This window comes from Macaca fascicularis, chromosome 3, assembly GCF_037993035.2.
Source record: "Macaca fascicularis isolate 582-1 chromosome 3, T2T-MFA8v1.1".
Classification (NCBI taxonomy): domain Eukaryota; kingdom Metazoa; phylum Chordata; class Mammalia; order Primates; family Cercopithecidae; genus Macaca; species Macaca fascicularis.
In genome coordinates this window covers 72612944-72636937 of record NC_088377.1, presented here as the reverse complement: position 1 = coordinate 72636937, position 23994 = coordinate 72612944, and the positions used below count along the sequence as shown (strand labels likewise).

The window sequence follows — 23994 nt, the reverse complement described above, 5'->3', positions numbered from 1 at the left end:
AAATGCAAACATTACATGTTCTCAATTATTCGTGGAAGCTAATAATTAAAACAATTAAACTCATGGAGATAGAGAGTAGAAGGATGGTTATTACAGGCTGGGGAGGGTGGTGAGTGGGGGGTTGGGAAGAAGTGGGGATAGTTTATTAATACAAAAAGTAAAACAAATGAAAAAGACCTAATATAACACAACAGGGTGACTATAGTCAATAATAATTTAATTGCACATTTTAATATATCTAAGAGTATAATTGGATTATTTGTAATGCAGAGAATAAATGCTTGAGAGGATGGACACTTCATTCTCCAAAATGTAATTATTATATATTGCATGTCCGTATCAACATATCTCATGTATTCCATAAATATATACACAAATATATATTTAAAAATATTTTTGGCCAGGCGTGGTGGCTCACACTTGTAATCCCAGCCCTTTGGGAGGCCGAGGCAGGCAGAACACGAGGTCAGGAGTTCAACACCATCCTGGCTAACATAGTGAAACCCCATCTCTACTAAAAGTACAAAAAATTAGCTGGGCTTGTTGGCATGTACCTGTAGTCCCAGCTACTTGGGAGGCTGAAGCAGGAGAATCCCTTGAACCTGGGAGGTGGAGGTTGCAGTGAGCTGAGATCGCGCCACAGCACTCCAGGCTGGGCAACAGAGCAAAATTCTGTCTCAAAAAAAAAAAAAAGTTTATGAGGAATCATAGTAATATTTTCATTGTTTTGTTTTGTTTTTGTTAGAGGTACAAAATTTCTACAAATTTAACAATACAGATTTTTATATTTACTTTTAACATTTTACAAAAAAAATGGAGTTAATAATTGAAAATGAAAGACAAAAAAAATGGCTGGAGCCTTGTGATGGGTACTCAGGAATTTTTGTATAATTTTTATATCTTTGTTTACATTTTTAATTTCCATAATGAGTTTTAAATAAAAAATTTAAGGTTATTTTTAATAAAAACCTTCAAATACTGAACATTAGCCACGTTATGTAATAAAAAATAGGCAAATATCTTCTCATAAATTATAGTAATAAATTTAGAGATTAGTATCAGATTTGGGTATCAAGATTGGTTTTGAAGAAGCAATGAATGTGCAGCTTTTGCATTAGCAATAGGCTACTCTAACTGCAGAGACAGGTGCCATCAACCAACTTTATGTTAGATTGCTTCTCCAAATATTTTTAGTTAATAATTAATTTTTAATTTTTCCTCATTCTATGATGACATCATTACTTATTTGTAACAATCTGTGAGTTAGAGTACTCTTCTGTAAATCACTTCACTCTCCTAGTCTAGTAAAACCAGGTGGTTCCTATCCATAAATACTCCTTAAAAACTGTTTTCTTTTTGCTTACGTAACCTCTATAATGTTTTTGGTTGCACTTGTGTCCTCTTGTGGTATTTAAAGTATCTTCTTCTTCTTTCTTTAATATTTATTAAATCAGCAGAAATAACTTTGGTGCTAAGAGTCTGTTACTTGGGTTGCCTAAAGTCAGAAGTTATTTTAACACTTATGGCATGCTTGTTTTTGATAGGCTTTAATGGGATATAATTTATATAATACAATGACATTTTCATTGTAAATATCAATGTTTTATTTTTTATTTTATTTTATTTTATTTTTTGAGACGGAGTCTTGCTCCATCGCACAGTCTGGAGTGCAGTGGCGGGATCGCCTCATTGTAACTTCTACCTCCCGGTTCAAGTGATTCTCCTACCTGAGCCTCTGGAACTACAGGCATGTGTCACTACGCCCAGCTAATTTGTTTGTACTTTTAGTAGAGATGGGTGTTTCACCACGTTGGTCAGGCTGGTCTCAAAATCCTGGCCTCAAATGATCTGCCTGTCTGGGCCTCCCAAAGTGCTAGGATTACAGGCATGAGCCATCGCGCCCAGCCTGTTTTTAATATTTTAACAGAGTTATATATAGATTATCACAACTAACTTTAAAATATGTTCATCATCCCTGAGTAAAATCTGTCTTGTTTTCATTCACTTTCCACCATCACCCAGGCCTTAGACATCCATTAGTTTATTTTCTGTCTATCAATGAGCTTTTTATGGACTCTTCTTATATGTGGAATTATAAATTATGTAGTCTGTTTAAAACCTAGTTTGTTTCACTTCGTTTACTATTTTTGAGGTTTATTTCCAATGTAGCATGGATTATTGCTTAATTCCCTTTGATTGCTAAGAATTTTATTGCATAAATATGACACATATTTTTTTACTGGCTGATGGATATTTCGATGGTATTCCCTGTTGGCTCTTATAAACATTGCTGCTATGAACATACACATACAAGTCTTTGTGTGCCTTAGGTTTTCATTTCCTTTGCATACATGTGTGGAAAAATACTTCAGGGCCATGTGGCAATTCTGTGTTTAAAATTTTGAAGAATTGCCAAATTGTTTTACAAAATGACTGCATTATTTTGCCTTTCCAGCTGCAATGCATAGAAATTCCATACTTTCCACATTTGTCGACACTTGTTATTGTCTCTTTGCTATAGCCAGTATAGTTTGTTCATTGTTATCCCATTGTGATTTGATTTTTATTTTCCTAATAGCAAAATACATTGAGCATATTTTTATGTTCATATTAGCAATTTGTACATCTTCTTTGGTGAAACATATATTCAAGTCCCTTGACCGTTTTTAATTGGTAATTTGTCCTTTTATTATTGACATATAAGAGTTTGTTTTGGTTTTGTTTGTGTTCCAGATACTAGAGCCTAAAAAGATAGATAATTTGAAATATTGTCTCTCATTATGCAGCTTAGATTACATATTCTTCTTGGTGTATAAAAAAATGTTTTTTCAATTTGATGAAGTTTATCAGTTTCTTCTTGATTGTGCTTTTTTGTTGTGTTTTTTAAGAAATCATTAGTTGCCAGGGAGCGGTTGCCATAGAGTTGAGCAGTTTTCCGCCTGCGCAGGGCAAAGTCCCTGATTGAGGTGCCGCCATTTTTGCTGCCCAGCAGCGGAGCCACAGTCAGAGACACTATCCGCTTACATCCGTCTCGCAGACCCTGTAAGAGCGGCTGCTGCTGTGGATGATCGAGGGGATTTGGTACCAGGCAAAGCTGGCCAAGCAGGCTGCGCAATACAGCGTGCTCTGGAACTGAACCCGCAGTATCGTCCAAGAAATGGTGTAATCAATGAAGAAAGTAGCAGGGATGGATGTGGAACTGACAGTTGAAGAAATAAACCTCCTATCTATTGCATATAAGAATGTGATTGGAGCTAGAAGAGCCTCCTGGAGAATAATCAGCAGCATTGAACAGAAAGAAGAAAAAGAAGGAGAAGACAAGCTAAAAATGATTTGGGAATATCGGCAAATGATTGAGACTGAGCTAAAGTTACTCTGCTGTGACGTTCTGGATGTACTGGACAAAAACCTCATTCCAGCAGCTAACACTGGCGAGTCCAAAGTTTTCCATTATAAAATGAAAGGGGACTACCACAGGTATCTGGCAGAATTTGCCACAGGAAATGACAGGAAGGAGGCTGTGGAGAACAGCCTAGCGGCTTATAAAGCTGCTAGTGATATTGCAATGACAGAACTTCCACCAACGCATCCTATTCACTTAGGTCTTGCTCTCAATTTTTCTGTATTCTACTACGAAATTCTTAATTCCCCTGACTATGCCTGCAGGTTGGCAAAAGCAGCTTTTGATGACACAATTGCAGAACTGGATATGCTGAGTGAAGAAAGCTATAAGGACACTATGGACTTCGGGCATGCAGGGTGATGATGAAGAACAGAATAAAGAAGCGCTGCAGGACGTGGAAGATGAAAATCAGTGAGACATAAAAACCAACAAGAGAAACCATCCCTGACCACCCCACTCTTCCCCATCCCGTCCCTTGGAAACTCCCCATTGTCCCTAAGAACCGCCAAATCTGACTTTTACATTTGGCCTCAGAATTTAGGTTCCTGCCCTGCTTTTTTGTTTGTTTTTGTTTTTTTAACAGTTTTCAAAAATTCTTAAAGGCAAGAGTGAATTTCTGTGGATTTTACTGGTCCCAGCTTTTAGGTTCTTTAAGACACTAACAGGACTGCATAGAGGCTTTTTCAGCATTACTGTATTGTCCCCGTGCCAGATGTGGCAAGATTACCATTAGAAATGGAAATTACGTTTGAAAGCCATTAGGTGATGCTTCTAGATGATGCAAGCGTCTAAGGAAGATGTTAATCACACTATAGAGGCATAAGTGGTATCATTTTTCGTTTTTCTAATTGTTTAAACCGTATTTTATACCAATGTTTGAAAGTAATTCGGTGTTAGCTTGACATGGTTAAAGATTGTTTGGGGAGGGAGTTTTGAAATGGTTTTGCTGTAAAAAGTTTTTCAAACTCTACAGAAATGTTGCTGAAAAGCATGGTGCTAATAACAGTTCAACAATCGTGGCTGCTCATTCTTGCCTACTTTTACTCTCCCACTGAAGCGGGTTAGGGTTGCAGGTGGTGTGGAAAAGCCTGCATGCATGTTCAATTATTTGTTTCTACTCCTTCTCCCTCCCCCTACCTGCTTCCCCTCACTCCTCCCCTCTGCTAGCTCAATCACTTCTGTTCAGTATATGTAACTTGAAGCTAATTTGTACTACTGGATATCTGACTGGAGCCACAGATACAGAATCTGTATTGTTCTTACTGAAACACAGCATGGAATTAACATTAAACTTAAATAAAACAAACCTAAATGTAAAAAATAAATAATCATTATCGAATACAAGATTATAAAAAATTACTTCTGTGTTTCTTGTAAAAAAGTTGTCATTTTAGCTCTTACATTTAGCTTTACAGCTCATATTAAGTATTTCAGTATGTGTTTGATTTGAGATGGGATCTGACTTCTTATTTTAAATGTTTATAGCCAATTTTCTTAGAAACATTCTTGGAAAAGATGTTTCTTCCACACTGAAATTTTTTGGAACTTTTGTGAATGTTAATTTGCCATAAATGAACGTGTTTTTAAATGGATTTTTTTTTTTTTTTTTTTTTTTTTTTTTTTTTTTTTTTTTTTTTTTTTTTTTCTGAGACGTTTGCTCTGTTGCCCAGGCTGGAGTGCAATGGTGGGATCTCAGCTCACTGCCACTTCCACCTCCCAGGTTCAAGTGATTCTCCTACCTCAGCCTCCCAAGTAGCTAGGATTACAGGTATGCACCACCACGCCTGGCTAATTTTTTTGTATTTGTCAGTGAGATGGAATTTCACCATGTTGGCCAGGTTGGTCTCGAACTCCTGACCTTAGGTGATCCACCCACCTCAGCCTCCCAAAGTGCTGGGATTACAGACATGAACTACCACACCCGGCTGCATCTTCAAATATATTCTATTAATTACATGAATCTATCCTAGGTAATAAGAATTCATATCAAAAAGTATAAATTGTTTTATTTTTCTTGTTAAAAACTGTTTTGTGTATTTGGTATTCTGTGCACATTTATATTGTTTTTTAAATCTTTTTTTAGAGACAGGGTCTCACTCTGCCACTCAGGCTGGAGTGAGGTGGATCAGTCAAAGCTCACTGTTACCTCAAACGCATGTGCTCAAGCAATTCCACCACCTCAGCCTCCCAAGTAGGTGGGGCTACAGGCATGCGCTTCCATATCCAGCTAATTTTATTTTTTTATCCTTGTAGACACAGTACCTTCCTATGTTGCCCAGGCTGGTTTTCAACTCCAGGCCTCAAGCAGTCCTCCAACCTCAGCCTCCCAAAGCACTGGGTTTACAGGCATGAGCCACCAAGCCCAGCTTATCTATATTTGTTTTTGGGAAGAACTTGTCAATTTCCATTAGAAATAGTTAAAACTTTGAAGATATTTTGTTGAATCTGTAGATCAACCTGTGAGATATTCTAATCTTAAAAATGGTGATTTAAAACTTGATTATTTAATGTACGTTAATTTATTCAGTTCTATGATTTTTGTGAATTAAAAAATAGAGTATAACATATTTGTATTTCTTTTTAAAACTTTAACATTTCTGCTTATTGCTATTATAAATATATTTTTTATTTCATTTTCATTGTTGAGTTATTTCATCTATAACTGCAATTTAATTTTGTTTTCTGACCTTTCATTTTGTGACATTAATTAACTTGTTTATAGTTCTAGGGATATTTTATTGAACTTATGTATTTTTATATAGAAAATTATATCATCTGCAAAAAAAATCTTTATTTGTTATTTTTCAATCTGGAGAACTTTTTTTATTTTTGTTGTATACTTTATTTTATTGTATAATAGTTCTAATGTTGTGTGTTAGAAAGTATAAATTTCTTTTCAATTTTTGAAAGTTTTTTTAAACAATTGATATTATTTATTAAATATTCATTGAATTTGACACATAAGATGTCAGGCCCTAAACTTTTCTTTGTGGAAATATTTTAATTAATACTTTACTTGTTACGTGATTGTTTATATATACATATATATTCATATAGACTTTTTTTATTTTTAATTGTTACAGACACATAATAGTGGCACATCTTTATGTAGTACATGTGATAGTTTGATACAAGCATATAATATATAATAATCAAATCAGAGGAATTAGAATATGCATCACCTAAAACATATTTCATTTATTTTTGTTACAAACAGTCTCTGGGAAGTATATCTTATTTCTTAATTTTACTTTCATAATTTGTGACTACCAATTTATTTATTCCTATTTTGTGGTATTCTAAGTGTAATAAATGTTTAGGTGACACAAAAATAGAAATAATAATATAGAGTAAGTCTTTTGTCCAATAAATAACCCAAAGTTTTCTTTGTTGTAAGATGAAGAATATAATTATATTTTTATCCTTAATGCTTATATTTATTATTTGAGGCAATAAAAATCTCAATCTAATCCAAATTAGTAAACCTGACATATAACTTTGGCTTTTATCAAGAGGGCAGATTGAATTGACCCCATAAACTTTATGAAAATTTTTTAAAGACAGGAAATTAATTTTAATAATAGTAAATGCAAAACAATATTATATTTGAATGATAATATAGAGAAAATAACTTGATAGAGAGGTTACTACTTAGCATATATAGATGAATATGTAAAGTAACTATAATAAATATATATGTATATGTAATTTATCTTTAATAAAGATGAAAATTCTGCCTTTTTCAGCAACATTGAAGAACCATGAAGACATTATGCTAAGTGAAATAAGCCAGATACAAAAAAACAAGTATTTATGTGAAATCTTTAAAAACTCAGAGTCATAGGAAAAGAAGAATAATAATTATTACAGGCCAGGATGTGGCAGGAAATGACAGGGTATCAGTCAAAATATACATACTTTCAGCTATAAAATAAATGCTGAGAAGGTAACATATAGACTGGTGACAATAGTTAATAATACTGTATACTTCAAATTTTTTCAAAATCAAATCTCAAGTAATCTCACCATACCCACTCACATGCAAACACATAAAGTATGGAAAGTGATAAATACGTTAACTAGCTTAACCGAGTTAATTAAAAAATGTGTACATGTCTCAAAACATCATATTCTAAATCCTAAATATATACACTTTTAGTTTATTTTATATATCGATAAATGTAAAAAAAAAAAGTTAAAGGTAATTAACAAGTATTATCTGGCCACATGTAAACTCCATTTAGAACCATTTTCAACATCTTCTGGATTAAATTAAAAATCTAAATCCATATTATGTTTTTGATATCAGGAAAGTGCTAACGAGAGAGAATGGTAATTGTAGAAAAAATCTGAATTAAGGTAAATGCTTTAACCCATATTAGCTTTATATTATATAAAACAGTAATTCTGGCTATATATTCATTGGAGTGTTTCTGAAATTTGTGCATAATACATATGTAATACATACATAGTAGTAAAAATAATCACACTTCACAAATTATTACAATGTGATGTATTGGGAAGGAGGTCTTCTACACGAAAAACCTTGAGATTTTGCACGAGATGATATTTTATGTCATAGACAATCTATGAGACATATTTTACTAATGTATGCAACTGTTGCTATTTATGCTTTTCAGGAAAATAATATATACTTTAAACATTTAATACAGATAATTAAAATTGTCGAGAAGTTAAAACAATCCATCTTATGCTAAATATAGTTGAAGAAAAATATGAGAAATTCCCAGGACCAGGAGTAAATAAAAGGAATAATCCAGAGGAGTAGTCAATTTAAGAAGCACATGCTCTATTCAGACAGAACTAATCACAAGAATGTCAGATTCATGTGCGTTCAACTTCCAACAAGGCAAATGGAATCAGCAAAGAAACACACAGACTGGAGACATTCCAAGTATGATATCTTCCATATGTGAAAACTAAGTTATATATTATGTTGCACACTAATACATAACTTGCACACTAATATATAAACTACCAAGATGAAGGGTCAAAAGAAATTGTATGGTACATAAACATCAGATATTTGACTTATGTTTAAATATTTTTCAATACAATGGAAAAACAGAAAACCAAAGTAATGGGCAATGAAAAAAAAAAACTATAAGCTTCTCAAGTCATATCTGAAAAAAAAGCAAATTGAAAGTAAGCTATTACAAATGTGGTGAAGCAGTGTAATGTACAACGTATGGGTTACATATTAAAATACACTGAGCTGACAAGAGGCCAATAAAATAGAATACTAAGCAAAATTGATGTAGTTACATATTTTACAGGAGGCAAATTAATAGAGAATGAAATATATTTATACATATATGAAGATTGGATTGAGAAGAAATGAACATCTAATTGCTTTACTAGACTATATGAAAAATGAAATATTTAAAGAATTGGTGATTAAATAGCTTCTAAAACTGAAAACCTTTAAATCCTTTAAAAGTTTAGAAGTGTAATATATCAAAAAGAGATTAAAGCATTCTTAAGTAAAGTGATAGTCTGGCTATTAGGATTAGTACTGCAATAAACATGGTAGTAATTAATGTTGCCTCCTTGACATACTGATTTTATTTCCTTTTGATATATACCCAGTATTGAAATTGCTGAATCATAGGGTAGTTCTATTTTTAATTTTTGGAAGAATCTACATACTGTTTTTTCTAAAACATCTGTCATTCACAGCAACATGGATGTACGTGGAGGACATTATGTTAAGTAAAATATGCCAAGCATAGAAAGACAAACACCACATGATATCATTTTTATGTAAAATTTAAAGCTGATCTCATGGAAGTAGAGTAAAATGGTGGTTACCAGAGGCTGGAAAGGATGTGGGGAGGAAGAGATGAGAACAGGTTTGCCAATGAATGCAACATTATCATTTAAAAGAAAGAATAGGCAGGACATGGTGACTCACACATGTAATCCTAGCACTTTGGGAGGGAGACAGAGGCAGGTGGATCACCTGAGGCCAGGAGTTCGAGACCAGCCTGGCCAACATGGTGAAACCTTGTCTCTACAAAAAATGCAAAAATTAGCCAGTCATGGTGGCGAGTGCCTGTAATCCCGGCTACATGGGAGGCTGAGACACACGAATTGCTTGAACCCTGAAGGCAGAGGTTGTAGTGAGCAGATTGTGCAACTGCACTCCAACCTGGGTAACAGAGCGAGACTCTGTCTCAAAAAAAAAAAAAAAAAAAAAAAAATTTAAAAAAATTTAAAAATAACAGAAAGAATAATTTTTTGTGTTATATTACACAAAGTAGGGTGACTATAACTAATAATAATATGTTATTATATAGGTTAAGTTAGCTAGAAGAGAGAATTTTGCATGTTATCAGCACAGAGGAATAACAAATGTTGAAAACAATGGCTGTGTTAATTATTCTGGTTCTATTATACAATGAATAAATGCACTGAAATATCACACTGTATCCTTAAATGTGTACAATTATATGTCAATTTTAAATAAAATAAACCTTAATTTAAAAAAAGGTCAAACTTCATAACACCAACACAAAGAAAAAGCTCATAAAAGCAGTGAGAGCAAAATGTCTCACCTTTGTATAAGCCAGAAAACAGAAAAAAAAGTTGCTAAAATGTTAAAGTAAAAGCTTCTACATGGCATAAAAAATAATCAACAGAGTGAAAAGACAAACTACAGGCCAGGTGTGGTGGCTCACGCCTGTAATCTCAGCACTTTGGGAGGCTGAGGTGGTGGACCACTTGAGGTCAGGAGTTTGCAACCAGCCTGGCCAACGTGGTGAAGCCCCTCTCTACTAACAGTACAGAAAATTAGCTGGGCATGGTGGTAGGTGCCTGTAGTCCCAGCTACCGGGGAGGCTGAGGCAGGAGAATCACTTGAGCCTGGGAGACAGAGGTTGCAGTGAGCTGAGATCACGCCACTGCACTCCAGCCTGGGCAACAAGAGCGAGACTCTGTCTAAAAAAAAAAAAAAAACTACAGAATGGAAGAAAATGTGCAAACTGTGCATCTGACAAGGGGTTAACATCTAAGGGACTCAAATAACGCAACAGCAGAAATAATAATAATAATCACCCAATTTTAAAATGAGTGAAAACCTGAATAGATATTTCTCAAAACAAGATATATATATATATAGTTGACAGGTGTATGAAAACATGCTCAAAATCATTAGTCATCAGGGAAATGTAAAAGTAATATAGTTGTTACTTTACTTAAATTAGCATGGTCATTATCAAGAAGACAAAAGATAACAAGTGTTAGCAATATGTGGAGAGAAGGAAACCCTTATGCACTATTGAGACTAAAATGGTTATAAAATATAAAATAGTTACTAAATGCTGAAGTGATTAGAGGGGAGAGGAGGATAAAAAATCTTGGCCAAAAGGAATATAATTACAATTTTATCAGAGAAATAAATTTAATGCTGTTTTTTAAATAGCAAGGTGGCTATAGTTACTTATGAGATTGTACAGTCTTGAAAAGGGCAAAGATAATGGATGTTAAATGTTCTCACCACAAAGTAATAACTTAGATAATGCATTTGTTAATTAGCTAAATTTAATTATTTTACAATCTATATGTACTTTGAAACCTTTTGTTGTGCATAATAAACTTGTACAATGTTATCTTCAATTAAAAATAAATTTTAAAAGCATGCTTAGAAAAATTATTCAGCTGGGTGCGGTGGCTCACACCTGTAATCCCAGCACTTTGGGAGGCCAAGGAGAGCGAATCACCTGAGGTCAAGAGTTCGAGACCAGCCTGACCAACATGGAGAAATTCCGTCTCTAATAAAATACAAAATTAGCCCTGTGTGGTGGCACATGCCTGTAATCCCAGCTGCTGGGGAGGCTGAGGCAGGAGAATCCCTTGAACCTGGGAGCAGAGGTTGCAGTGAGCCAAAATCTCACCTTGCACTCCAGCCTGACAACAAGAGCACAATTCCATCTCAAAATATGTATATATTTTTTCAAAAGTAATAACCCTGAGTGATATGCTTGCTAATAGAAGTCACATAAACATACACTCAGAAAAATGATGTTTTCCTGGCCAGGCACAGTGGCTCACACCTGTAATCCCAGCACTTTGGGAGGCCGAGGTGGGCAGATCATTTGAGGTCAGAAGTTCGAGACCAGCCTGGCCAACATGGTGAAACCCTGTCTACTAAAAATACAAAACTTAGCCAGGCGTGGTAGCAGGCACCTGTAATATCAGCTCCTCAGGAGGCTGAGGCAGGAGAATCGCTTGAACCTGGGAGGCGGAGGCTGCAGTGAGCCGAGATCATGCCACTGCACTCTAGCTTGGGAGACAAGAGTGAAACTCCATCTTAAAAAAAAAAAAAAAAGAAAATGTTTTCCTGTATAAAGGTAAAATTAAAATTAAGTAGTGAGAGACATGCTTTGGGACTATTAAATCATGGGGGACCCTGAACTGAGAACAACATATAGTTCTTAGCACCAGGAAATTAAAAAAAAAAAAATTGAGATAGGCTGGGTGCAGTGGCTCACACCTGTAATTTCAGCACTTTGAGAGGCTGAAGTAGGCTGATCACTTGAGGTCAGTAGTTCAAGACCAGCCTGGCAAACATGGCTAAACCCTGTCTTTTAAAAAAAAAAAAAAAATTAGCTGAGCATGGTGACACATGACTACTAGCTACTTTAGAAGTCGAAACAGGAGAATTGCTTGAACACAGGAGGCAGAGGCTGCAATGAGCCGAGATCGCACCATTGTATTCCAGCCTGGGCAACAGAGTGAGATTCCATCTAAAAAAAAAAGATATTATGAAAGTGAAATTCCACATGTTTTATTTAAATCGGATAGCAAATTCTGTGTTTTTAAATAATTGATGACAGCAAAATAATTTTTAGGAAATTTTATCACTAACTTGTTAAAAAGGGATGGCACTTCCAGTGAACCTTTGGCAGAATACTGATGATTCTCTTATCAGATCTGATTAGCACCATACGACTGACAGTGGCATAGGCATTGACCATAAACTTGTGGACACTGTAGATGACAGGGCTGAATACCCATAACAGCATTGTGGAGGATGAGACAATTAAGTCCAGTGAGTACATAACCACAAAGAAACTCACCAGCAGCAAGATGGTCTTGGTGGCCCTTTTCTCTGGGGAGGTTCTTAATAAAAAGCTAGTGCTGTGAAGGTGCTGGGAGCGCCTCTGATGCCTGGACAAGAGAATCACGATGTATGCACTTGAGAGCAGCATGATTCCTACAAGGAGGACATCTCCGGATAACGACAGAGTAACAAACAGCCTTCTGATGATGACGTTCATTGGAGAAAGTGAGCAGTATTTACTGACATTCAGAATTAGCTGGGTCACATTGGAAAAACCTACAATGTAGATTATCATGTCACTGTTGAAAGACAAATTGAGGGACCAAAAAAATAATAAACCTAGGATATTGTGTTTTGTGATTTTATGTTTAAATCTCACCAACCAGGAGGTGTTGGGGCTGATGGTGATGGTCTGAAGCATGCTCAGGAAAGAGGTGTTGCAGATAGAGAGGCCCCTCACTACCTTGTATGTGCAGAACACAGCCTTACATCTGAAGTTATTCTGAAAATTCTGACTCAAACATATCTGGAGACAATAACTTTGCTGCAATGACTAGCATCACTATCTGGACAAAGGCCAAGTGACAGATGATCAGGTCATGGTTTTTAGGCTTGCTATACTCAAAGAATGTAAAAATGTGCCAGAGAAGAAGAAATATGTTGGCTGAAATTCCAATGCCAGCTTGAAAATAGAAGACCTTGGCCGGGCGCAGTGGCTCACGCCTGTAATCCCAGCACTTTGGGAGGCTGAGGCAGTTGGATCATGAGGTCAGGAGATCCAGACCATCCTGGCTAACACAGTGAAACCCAGTCTCTACTAAAAATACAAAAAGCTGGATGTGGTGGCGGGCACCTGTAGTCCCAGCTACTTGGGAGGCTGAGGCAGGAGAATGGCGTGAACCCGGAAGGCAGAGCTTGCAGTGAGCCGAGATCACGCCACTGCACTCCAGCCTGGGCAACGGAGCGAGACTCCGTCTAAAAAAAAAAAAAAGAAAAGAAAAGGCCTTTTTCAAAGATAACATATGAAATGTGTGTTCATCCTAATGACGTAGAAGAAACGTATTTTGAAGACCTGAAAAAAATAGATTTGTGTCATCAATGTTCTTTCGTCAGTGTTCAAAATTATTACCATTATCATTATTTTTATTTTACCCTCATTTTCTTGATTAACCCCATCTTATATAAATTCTTGATAATGTATCTCTTATACTATTTTCTAAACCAAATAAATATATACATATATATTTATTATGAATATACATAATAAATACATTTTCAATTATGCCTGTCTAAGGGGCACACTACCTGTATTCCTCATGTACCTTGGCCTTCATCTCAGTAATCATATCCTTGTTTTATGTTCTCTCATTTTATATTTACCACTTCAATTAGGCATATAAAATGGATAGTATTTGTACACTTGAATTGAATGCATGTTAATGTGAAAAGACTCACTAAAACAATTAAAAATACATTAGGTTGAGTCTTTCTCATGATCTATCATTTTGATACAATTTATTCATCATCACTCTTCCATGGTTTTTGACCCCTGTGATTTTACTGGACTCACCATGATAATTCATGATATTTCTTCAGCATATTAGCAATTTTTATCCTATCTGCACCCTTATATTCTCTTTGTCATGAATTGTAATGTGTAATGTGATATCTTGAAATTCAGATGTCAATATGCTTATAGGGACTGGGGTACATTATTGTGCTTAATGAAACCCTAATTTACTGTGTATAATATAGAAATAGTTCTGGCTGTCTCTGTTTAGTTCACATCCCAGAGATTTATTATATGATCTCTCTTTATCTCAGAACACATTTTTAAATATTTTCCTCTCAGTTACCAAGAAGATAAACACTATTTTTTTTTTTTTTTGAGACAGTGTCTTACTCTGTCGCCCAGGCTGGAGTGCAGTGGCATAACCTCTGCTCAGTGCAACCTCCGCCTCCTGAGTTCAAGCAATTCTCTTGCCTTAGCCTCCCAAGTGGCACCCACCGTGTGGTGCCCACCACCATACCAGCTAATTTTTGTATTTGTAGTAGAGACAATTTCACCATGTTGGCCAGGCTGGTCTCAAATTTCTGACCTCCCAAAGTGCTGGGATTACAGGCATGGGCCACCGAGCCTGGCCACTACTTTTAATTACTTTGTTTCAACCATGAAGTTGCATCAAAATAGTCACATCTTCCTGAGACTTCACTTAATACAGAGATACTCTACCACGCCTAGAAAAATATTTAGTCTTCAATAAGAAAGATAATTCCTCTCAAGTTTTCTTGTGATAACTTCAATACTATAACACCTTGTAAAATTTTGCAGAACAATTTTGCAGTTAGCATTTCATATTATTTGGCCAAGATTCAGACATAATTTATCATTTTAATTTAATCCAGGGCTAAGGACAATTTAGCTTCATGACACTAAAAAAGTGAAACACCGTTAAATTGACTCATTTTTAAAATAAAAGTGTGTCTGATTCAAGGTCACTTATCATTATACAATTCCATAAATAAAAATATATGAGATGATGCAAAAATGTCGACATTGAGTATCCTTGGATAATCAAAAATTAGTGACTGAGAAAATGTTGCTCTAAAATCACCAGATATGTTTGATTTTATAAAGGAAACATCTAGTTGAGTAAATGGTTATTACTCTTTCTATGAAACTTTAGTAAGTAAATGTTGTGGGAAGTCAGGGACCACGAACGGAGGGACCAATTGAAGCCATGGCAGAAGAACATAAATTGTGAAGATTTCATGGACATTTATTAGTTTCCCAAATTAATACTTTTATAATTTTTTACACCTGTCTTTACTGCAGTCTCTGAATATAAATTGTGAAGATTTCATGGACATTTATCACTTCCCCAATCAATACTCTGATAATTTCCTATGCCTGTCTTTAATCTCTTAATCCCATCATCTTCGTAATCTGAGGATGTATGCTGCCTCAGGACCCTGTGATGATTGCATTATCTGCACAAATTGTTTGTAAAGCATGTGTGTTTGAACAATATGAAATCTGGGCACCTTGAAAAGAACAGGATAACAGCAATTTTCAGGGAACAAGGAAGATAACCATAAGGTCTGACAGCCTGCGAGGCCGGGCAGAACAGAGTCATATTTCTCTTCTTACAGAAAGCAAATAGGAGAAATATCACTGAATTCTTTTCTTAGCAAGGAATAGCCCTGGGAAAAGAATGCATTCCTAGGGGGAGGTCTCTAAAATGGCCACACTGGGAGTGTCTGTCTTATGTGGTTGAAGATAAGGTATGAAATACACCCTGGTCTCCTGTAGTGCCCCCAGGCTTGCTAGGATTGGGAAATTCCAGCCTGGAGAATTCTAGTCAGACCGGTTTTCTGCTCTCAAACCCTGTTTCCTATTAAGATGTTTTTCAATGACAATGCATGCCCAGCGGGACTTGGAACCTCAACAGTAATTCTAATTTCACCCTGGCTTTGTGATCTTGCTCTGCCCTTCTGCCCTTGTGATATTTTATTGCCTTTGAAGCATGTGATCTCTGCGACCCACTCCCTATTCGTACACCCCTCCCCTTTTGAAATCCGTAACAAAAACTTGCTGGTTTTGCGGTTTGGGGGGCATTACAGAAGCTGCCAACATGTGATGTCATCCCCGGAGATCCAGCTGTAAAAGTTCCCTCTTTTGTACTCTTTCTCTTTATTTCTCAGACTGGCCAACACTTAGGGAAAATAGAAAAGAACCAACGTTGAAATATTGGTGGCTGGTTCCCCCGATAAGTACACACATTTATCTTAGAAACAAACAGTGAAAGGTTTCCACCTTACATCTACACCATCAGCACAGTTGAGTTCTGCTGTCAAGTTGGAATCAGAAAAAAACACAAAGTAATTTTAAATTAAAGACTTAATGGTATCCAAATTTTAAGGATCACACTTCAGTACTAGAAAAATATATTTGAACATGAGATAATAATATATGTACAGATGAGTTATTAACTATATGTCTATATAGTTTTATTAATGTAACCCATATATTATGAACCACACACCAAAAGAAGATATAGGACAAATAGTTAGATTAAATAACATAGATAAGAATTTTAATATTTTATTTTTTCACCCTAGAAAACATCCAGTTTATGCTAATTCATTCTCCTTACTCTGTAAATAACCTAAACATACTGAAACAGAATAATCTTCTGCATGATCAGATGGTGTGTTTTTCCACTGAGGCTCTTGAGAGCATTGATGCTGATCCCAGATGAGATCAGCAATCTTGGTTGTCACAATCACGGTTGTCATAAATTAGAGCATACAAATAGAGTATGATTGAATTGATTGTATCTTCAAAAATTCTTATCACCTGCCAGAGCTAAACAATTGATAATTGCCTTTAACATATTGCAGAAGTCATTTTTAATACAAATATTAAACTTAACTGTGTTCTATGTTTTTATTTGATAAACCTGACAACTACACCACAGAAGAATTATGGAATTTGCATTAATATGATGTCAAACTGGGTGAAACAAAGTAGGAAAAAAAAGTCCATAGATGCTACTTTTAGGTTGTTTAGAGTGCAAAGAAAAATTTGGTTTTATGTGACCCATTAAAAATTTCAAAATCGGGCCGGGCGCAGTGGCTCACGCCTGTAATCACAGCACTTTGGGAGGCCGAGGTGGGTGGATCACAAGCTCAGGAGATCGAGACCATCCTGGCTAACACGGTGAAACCCTGTCTCTACTAAAAATAAAAAAAAATTAGCCAGGCATGGTGGCGGGCACCTGTAGTCCCAGCTACTTGGGAGGCTGAGGCAGGAGAATGGCGTGAACCCAGGATGCGGAGCTTGCAGTGAGCTGAGATCGCGCCAGCCTGGGCGACAGAGGAGACTCCGTCTCAAAAAAAAAAAAAATTCAAAATCTGAATGCACAACTTAGCTCTCACCATTAGATAACCTAAGGCTGCTGAGGCTGACAGTGATGCTCCTGAGCACTCTCAGTAAACACATAACGCAGGTCAAGTTTACTCTCATTATACTGCCTTTCACATGTGTAATGTAGTGATTAACTCTACAAAATGTGATAAATGATGAAAGGAGATATTTGTTTACAGTTTCATGGTGACCAGAACCAAATCTTGTATGTGCTACCACACCACAATAAAACAAAATAATTTTATGGTCATTCACTGAAGCTAATTAATGTAAAATATCAAACAGTAATCATGCTTTGAGATGATTCTAAACATTATAATATACTTAAGTGTTTTCAACTTTAAAAGAACAAACAAATATGACTAAATTCTTATGAATTAGTTCAGATTTCTTGTGTTTCAAAAAATAAAATTTTAGCTAGGTGTATACAGTAAGTTAAACTGAGAAAAAGCTAGTATAATAACAAATACAATTATGATTTAAATACAGTATTACAAAATTAACAAAGTATTTATAAGATCAATACATTATGGCCCCGGTATTCATAAAGTTGCTTTTTTTCATTTGGAATCATATTAGATACTTAGATATGATTCACTGAGACATGACTGAAATTATGAAAAGAATGATCCTAACTCTTCATTGGGAAAATTTTGCCTCATCCCACCACTCACCTGAGTCTTGAGCTCTCACTGTTAATAATGCTGACAAACAGTCACCCAGCTGAGTCTTTGGAGTGAGTCCATGTTTGAGGGATGAGGCTCACAATGTGTGGTTTTAAGGAAGCAAGGCCATCAGCCCATCCCCTCCAGGCCTGTAATTTTCACGTCAAATATAAAGATAGTACCAGCTCTGGTTTTGTGATTTTAAGAAAGGAACCACCAAGGGAAAATGAAACTTTTTGATTCCTAGAAAATACATTAGAAACAGCTGTGCTCCAACTTTTCCACGTGTAAGCTTATTTCCCCAGTTATATTCAGCCCAGTGGGTTGTATGGTGTCTGTTCTTATAAACGAAAGAGTAATCTCCCAATTACCCAACCTTCGAAATTAGTAAAACACATTGTCAAATTTCCCACTGCATTATTACTGGTTCAAGTAATTCATGGTTGCCCTCACTAATGTTCCCCAGCAATCTCTGATTTTCATGGTAAGAAGTAGACCAAAAGCACCTTTGTGAGAATCGGAAAAATGCCACCTCTGTCAGACCTATATGGGCAAAGTGCTCCATTTTCCTGAAGATACAGTTCTGAGTCAGGGCACTAGACATGGGAGCAAAATGTAGGCTACTTTATACCTCTCACTACTTTGTCCAGGTACATTTATAGAGTATAGAAGTGCACATCTATTTCAAGCAGTGAGTGTTTAGATACAAACTCTCCATGTCAAGAAATTTTATTTTTTTAGATATGGAGTATCAATGGGTTATTCTACCACCCTGACCCTCAGATTTCTTTGTGGCTTCCACTCACAGGAGTGCTTTACACACTCAGTAGTAAGGCACACGTTTTATAGCAAAGGCCATATTTTTGCTTCTGTGACACCCATCAAACACCATTATATTAAAACTAAAGTTAACATTAATCATAATTATCACTGCCTATTTGCTTTCTTAGTCTAATATTGTATGTTAAATTGTTGTATGTTAAAATAGTGAGTTCTATTTCTACAAATCTGTGGATCTTAGCACAGTGCAGGCGCTCAGCTCTTTAGTTTCAGCATGGCTGTGCTCTCATGCATCCATCTTTAATTCTCTAAAAAGAAGGCCCTCCATTTGGCCTAAGTCAGGACCAAACAACTCAGACTTCTATTGTCCACAAGTTTAATTCTTCCTGCTCTCTGCATCCCAGTCTAACGTATCATCAGCTGCCATCAATATAATTTTATTTTCAATTCAATTTAAAAACAATCTCATATCCATTTTTTTAGACCATAATTTAGTTGCCTTTTGGAAGCCTTTCAATTCCATTTAAATCTTTTTGTCTACTCATCGAAGAAAAACTGTCAAGAAATAATCTTCTGAATGCAAAAGCTATCAATAAAAAATAAAGGCAACATAAGGCCTTTCCAGGTAAACAAAAACTGAGTTGATTTCAGCTAGGTAAAAATACAAAAATTAGGTGGGTGTGGTGGTGAGTGCCTCTAGTCCCAGCTACTTGGGAGGCTGAGGCAGGAGAATCACTTCAGCCTGGGAGGTGGAGGTTATAGTGAACTGAGATTGTGCCACTGCACTCCAGCCTGGGCAACAAAAGGAGACTCTGAGAAAAAAAGAAAGAGAGAGAGAGAGAGAGAACCAAATAACCAAAGAGAACAATTTGAATCTACATGAAATGACAAAAGCACCAGTAAAGATAATCATGTCATTATAAAACACATCATGCATACATTTTTTTATTTCTTATTTTTAAAAATGAATGCATAACAATATAAATAAAATTGTATTGTTGGACCAATTACAAATACGTGTAATATACTTAGCAATAACTAAACAAAACAGGTGAGTGATAACATGTCTTGCAATAAAAATTAGCTGAATATTCTGGAACAAATGAGAAAATTCAGAAATGAGAAATAAAAAGGTTAATATCAAATGATTTTTAGATGTATCTTTGCTCTTTTTTCTTTTCTCATCTCATTTTTAAAAATAAAATTATATAAAATAATAAGTGTAAGATAATAAGTTTATAGCATGTGTCAATGTAAGTATAAAATTTATATCACAAAATGAGAAGCAGAAATAGAAATACATAGAACTGATGTTTGTATAACTCATCAGTATTAAGTTATTATAAATATAAAACAGATTCTGATGAATGAAGATGTATATCAGAAGCCCTAAAACAGCAAGAGATAGCCACAAATATATATTAAAAATGATTGTTAAAATTGCGACGTTATATAAAAATGCTTTCTTAATGCAAAATAAGGCAAAATAGTAGAAAAAGAAATAAAATATACATATGATATGTAGAAAACAAAAATAATACAGAAAAAATAAATCCAACTACATAAATAATACGAAATATAAAAGGATTAATTAATTAAATATGAAAAACTAAGATTGTTAGACAGAATGTAAAAATAAGAATCCCTGCTCCTCGGGAGGCTGAGGCAGGAGAATCGCTTGAATCCAGGAGGCAGAGGTTTCAGTGAGCCAAGAATACCCTACTGCACTCCAGCCTGGGCGACAGAGCAAGACTCCATCTAAAAAAAAAATAAATTGACAAAAATAAAGCAAGAAAGATATAATCTAAAAATAACAGAGATTTAAATACTTCACTCTCAATAATGAATTAAAAAACAGTCAACAGGTCAAAGACTAAATAGACTTGAAGGAAGCAAAACCACTGAGATCTAGCAGACACATATAGTTCGTTCCACATAGCAGGAATAGACTATACATTTTTAGTAAGTTTACATGGAATGTTTTTTCTTGCTCTGTTGCCCAGCTGGAGTGCAGTGACGGGATCTCAGCTCACTGCAAGCTCCGCCTCCCGGGTTTAGGCCATTCTCCTGCCTCAGCCTCCCGAGTAGCTTGGACTACAGGTGCCCGCCACCTCGCCCTGCTAGTTTTTTGTATTTTTTAGTAGAGATGGGGTTTCACCGTGTTAGCCAGGATGGTCTCGATCTCCTGACCTCATGATCTGCCCATCTCGGCCTCCCAAAGTGCTGGGGTTGCAGGCTTGAGCCACCGCGCCTAGCCAGAATGTTTTTTAGAATAAACTATACTCTAGGTAATAAAATACATAATAAAATTAAAAGAATTGGCCGGGCATGGTGAGCCATGGTGATCTTGGTTGCGGTGAGCCAAGATCGTGCCATTGAACTACAGTCTGGGCAACAAGAGCAAAACTCTGTCTCAAAAAACAAACAAAAATTAAAATAATTGTGTAAATGCAAAGTATTTTCTCTCACTGCAATGGAATAAAATTAAAAATTAATTACATCAGGAAATTTGAGTATGTGAAAATTAAGCAATGAAATTCTAAATAGCCAACGTGTCAAAGAAAAAATTAAAAATTGGAAAATATTTCAGATGAATAAAAATGTTTACTCAGCAAAACATGCAAGATGCAGCAAGCATGCTGTCCAAAGGGCTATTTATAGCAGTTAATTTCTTCATGAAAAAAGGCATTTCAAATCAATAACCTTAGGCAAAGGGATTTCTTTGGGACAAAAAGTAGTCACACTGAAATGCCTACCAGGAGATAATGGAGAGTGCAATTCTTTGGGAATAAGATCTTTGAAAAGTGTCCACATAGTTAAGAGAATCTAGCAGGGAATGTACAGGATTAGGGCCAGCTGCCGGCTCAGAAAAGACCTAGAATGATCCTAATTTCTGACATCTATTTGACCTTCAATCTCTGGACAAGCAGAAAGTAAAGGGGAAGGCCAAGTTGAAAACGTTCTGGTTAAGTGGAAAAGGTATTTTACAAGAGACACACAGAACACAGCTTCAAGGACTTGAAATTTTTTGCATTGGTAAATTTATTTATTTAGGTTAGTAAGTTATTCTGTAGCTGACACATAATTCCAAATATAGGGTATAGCGTTATGTTTTAAAACATATGTACATTGTGTTTTGATAAAATTAGGGTAATTAGCATGTTCATCATCTCAAACCATTATCATTTCTTTATAGTGATAACTTTCAAGTTACTGTTTTCTAGCTATTGTAAAATAGATATGTTGTTATTATGCCATAGTTGTTAGAGTCACCCAACTGTGAATAGAACACCAGAACTTAATTTTTCTATCTAACTGTAGCTTTGAACCCAGTGAATGACCTCACTTAATCTTTTTCTTCCCAGACCCCTCTCCAGACTCTGGTAACTACCAGTCTATGCTTAACTTCTGCAAGATCAACTTTTCTATATTCCACTTATTAGTGAGCTCATGCAATATTTGCCTTTCAGTCTATGGTTTATTTCATTGAACATTATATTATCTAGGTTCACACATATTGCTACAAATGACAGCATTTTGTTTCTTTCCATACCCAAATAATATTCCATTGTGTATATATACCACACTTTATCTGTTTATTTATTGATGGCCACATTTTTATTTCATCTCTTGGCTACCGTGAATGGTGCTGGAATAAACATCATAGTGCGAATATCTTTTTGACATACTGATTTTAGTTACTTTGGCTATATACCAGTAGTTCAATAATGAACCATATGTTAGCTCTATTTTTAACTTTTTGAGAAATCACCATACTTTTTTTTATAACGATTGTACTAAGCTACATCCCCACCAACAGTGTCAAAGAGTTTTCCTCTAACTGCCTCCTCATGTGTTTTTGTTATATTTTGTCTTCTTGATACTAGCCACTGTTACTAGGGTGGGATGGTATCTCATTGTGGCTTTAATTTTCATTTCCCGGCTGGGTGCTGTGGCTCACGCCTGTAATCTCAGCACTTTGAGAGGCCAAGGTGGGCAGATCACAAGGTCAAGAGACGGAGACCATCCTGGCCAACATGGTGAAACCCCGTCTCTACTAAAAATACAAACATTAGCTGAGTGTGGTGGCATGCGCCTGTAGTCCCAGCTACTTGGGAGGCTGAGGCAGGAGAACTGCTTGACCCCGGGAGGAGGAGGTTACAGTGAGTGAAGATTGTGCCACTGCACTCCAGCCTGGGTGATAGTGCGAGACTCTGTCTCAAAAAACAAAAACAAAAAAAATTCATTTCCTTTGTAGTTAGTAATGTTGAGCATTTTGTTATAAAGCTGCCAGCCATTTGTACACTTCTTTGGGAAAATTATCTATTAAGGTATTTTGCCATTTTTAAATTGAATTATTTATTTTGTTTTGTTGTTTGTTTGTTTGCTGGTGAGTTGTTTGAATCCTTTATATACTCTGGATATTCGTACAGTTTGCAAATGTTTGCTCCCATTCTGTAGCTTGTCTCTTTCATATTTTGTAAAGATTTGAGAAGTATTTGTAATAATTCTTCCTTAAATGTGTGTCAGACTTTGACAGTAAAGTCATTCATCCCTGGGCTTTTCCTGACAGTCTTTACTTCCAGTTTGATCTTGTTACTAATTACTTGTCTTTTTATGTTTGCTAATTTTTCATGATTTAATCTTGGTAAGTTATATGTCTCCACAGATTTATCTATTTTTTCAGTTTTTCATTTTATTGACATACAGTTGATCTTAGTAGTGTCTTGTGATCCTTTGTATGTCTGTGGTAGCAGTTGTGATTTATCCCTTTTTATTTCTAGTTTTATTTATTTGAGTCTTCTCTGTTATTTTCTTAGTCTACTAGGAAGTGTTGATTTTATTATTTCAAAAAACCAACTGCATCTTTCGTATTTTCTATTTTTAATTCTCTATTTTGTTTATTTTTACTTTGATTTTTGTTATTTCTTCCCTTCTACTACTTTTTTGAGATTTGTTTTGTCTTGTTTTGCTGGTTCTTTGAGATATATTATTAGGTTGTTTATTTGAAATATCTTTTTCATGTAGGTGTTTATTGTTATAAACTTATCTCATAATTGCTTTTGCTATATCTCAAATTTTTTTGATATGTGGTGTTTTCATTTTCATTTGTCTCAAGAAACTTATTGTT

General features: G+C 35.4%; 2 protein-coding genes across 2 annotated transcripts; one reads left to right on the top strand and one right to left on the bottom strand.

Annotated features, from left to right (window-relative positions):
• Positions 1–2925: 2925 nt before the first annotated feature.
• On the top strand, positions 2926–4731 carry LOC101865451 (14-3-3 protein epsilon). The gene has a single exon (XM_045389166.3). It carries the CDS (start codon positions 3170–3172, stop codon positions 3761–3763), a length of 594 nt encoding a protein of 197 aa, XP_045245101.2. The 5' UTR covers positions 2926–3169; the 3' UTR covers positions 3764–4731.
• A 7557-nt stretch (positions 4732–12288) lies between these two features.
• On the bottom strand, positions 12289–13510 carry LOC102124141 (putative vomeronasal receptor-like protein 4). Its single transcript, XM_065541168.1, is given in 3 exon segments — positions 12289–13000; positions 13002–13186; positions 13493–13510. Coding segments are annotated over 3 exon segments (915 nt in total).
• Between the last annotated feature and the right edge of the window lie 10484 nt (positions 13511–23994).

Coding starts and splice junctions, on each gene's coding strand:
- LOC101865451 (XM_045389166.3), top strand. CDS start 3,170: ATGAAGAAAGTAGCAGGGATGGATGTGGAACTGACAGTTGAAGAAATA.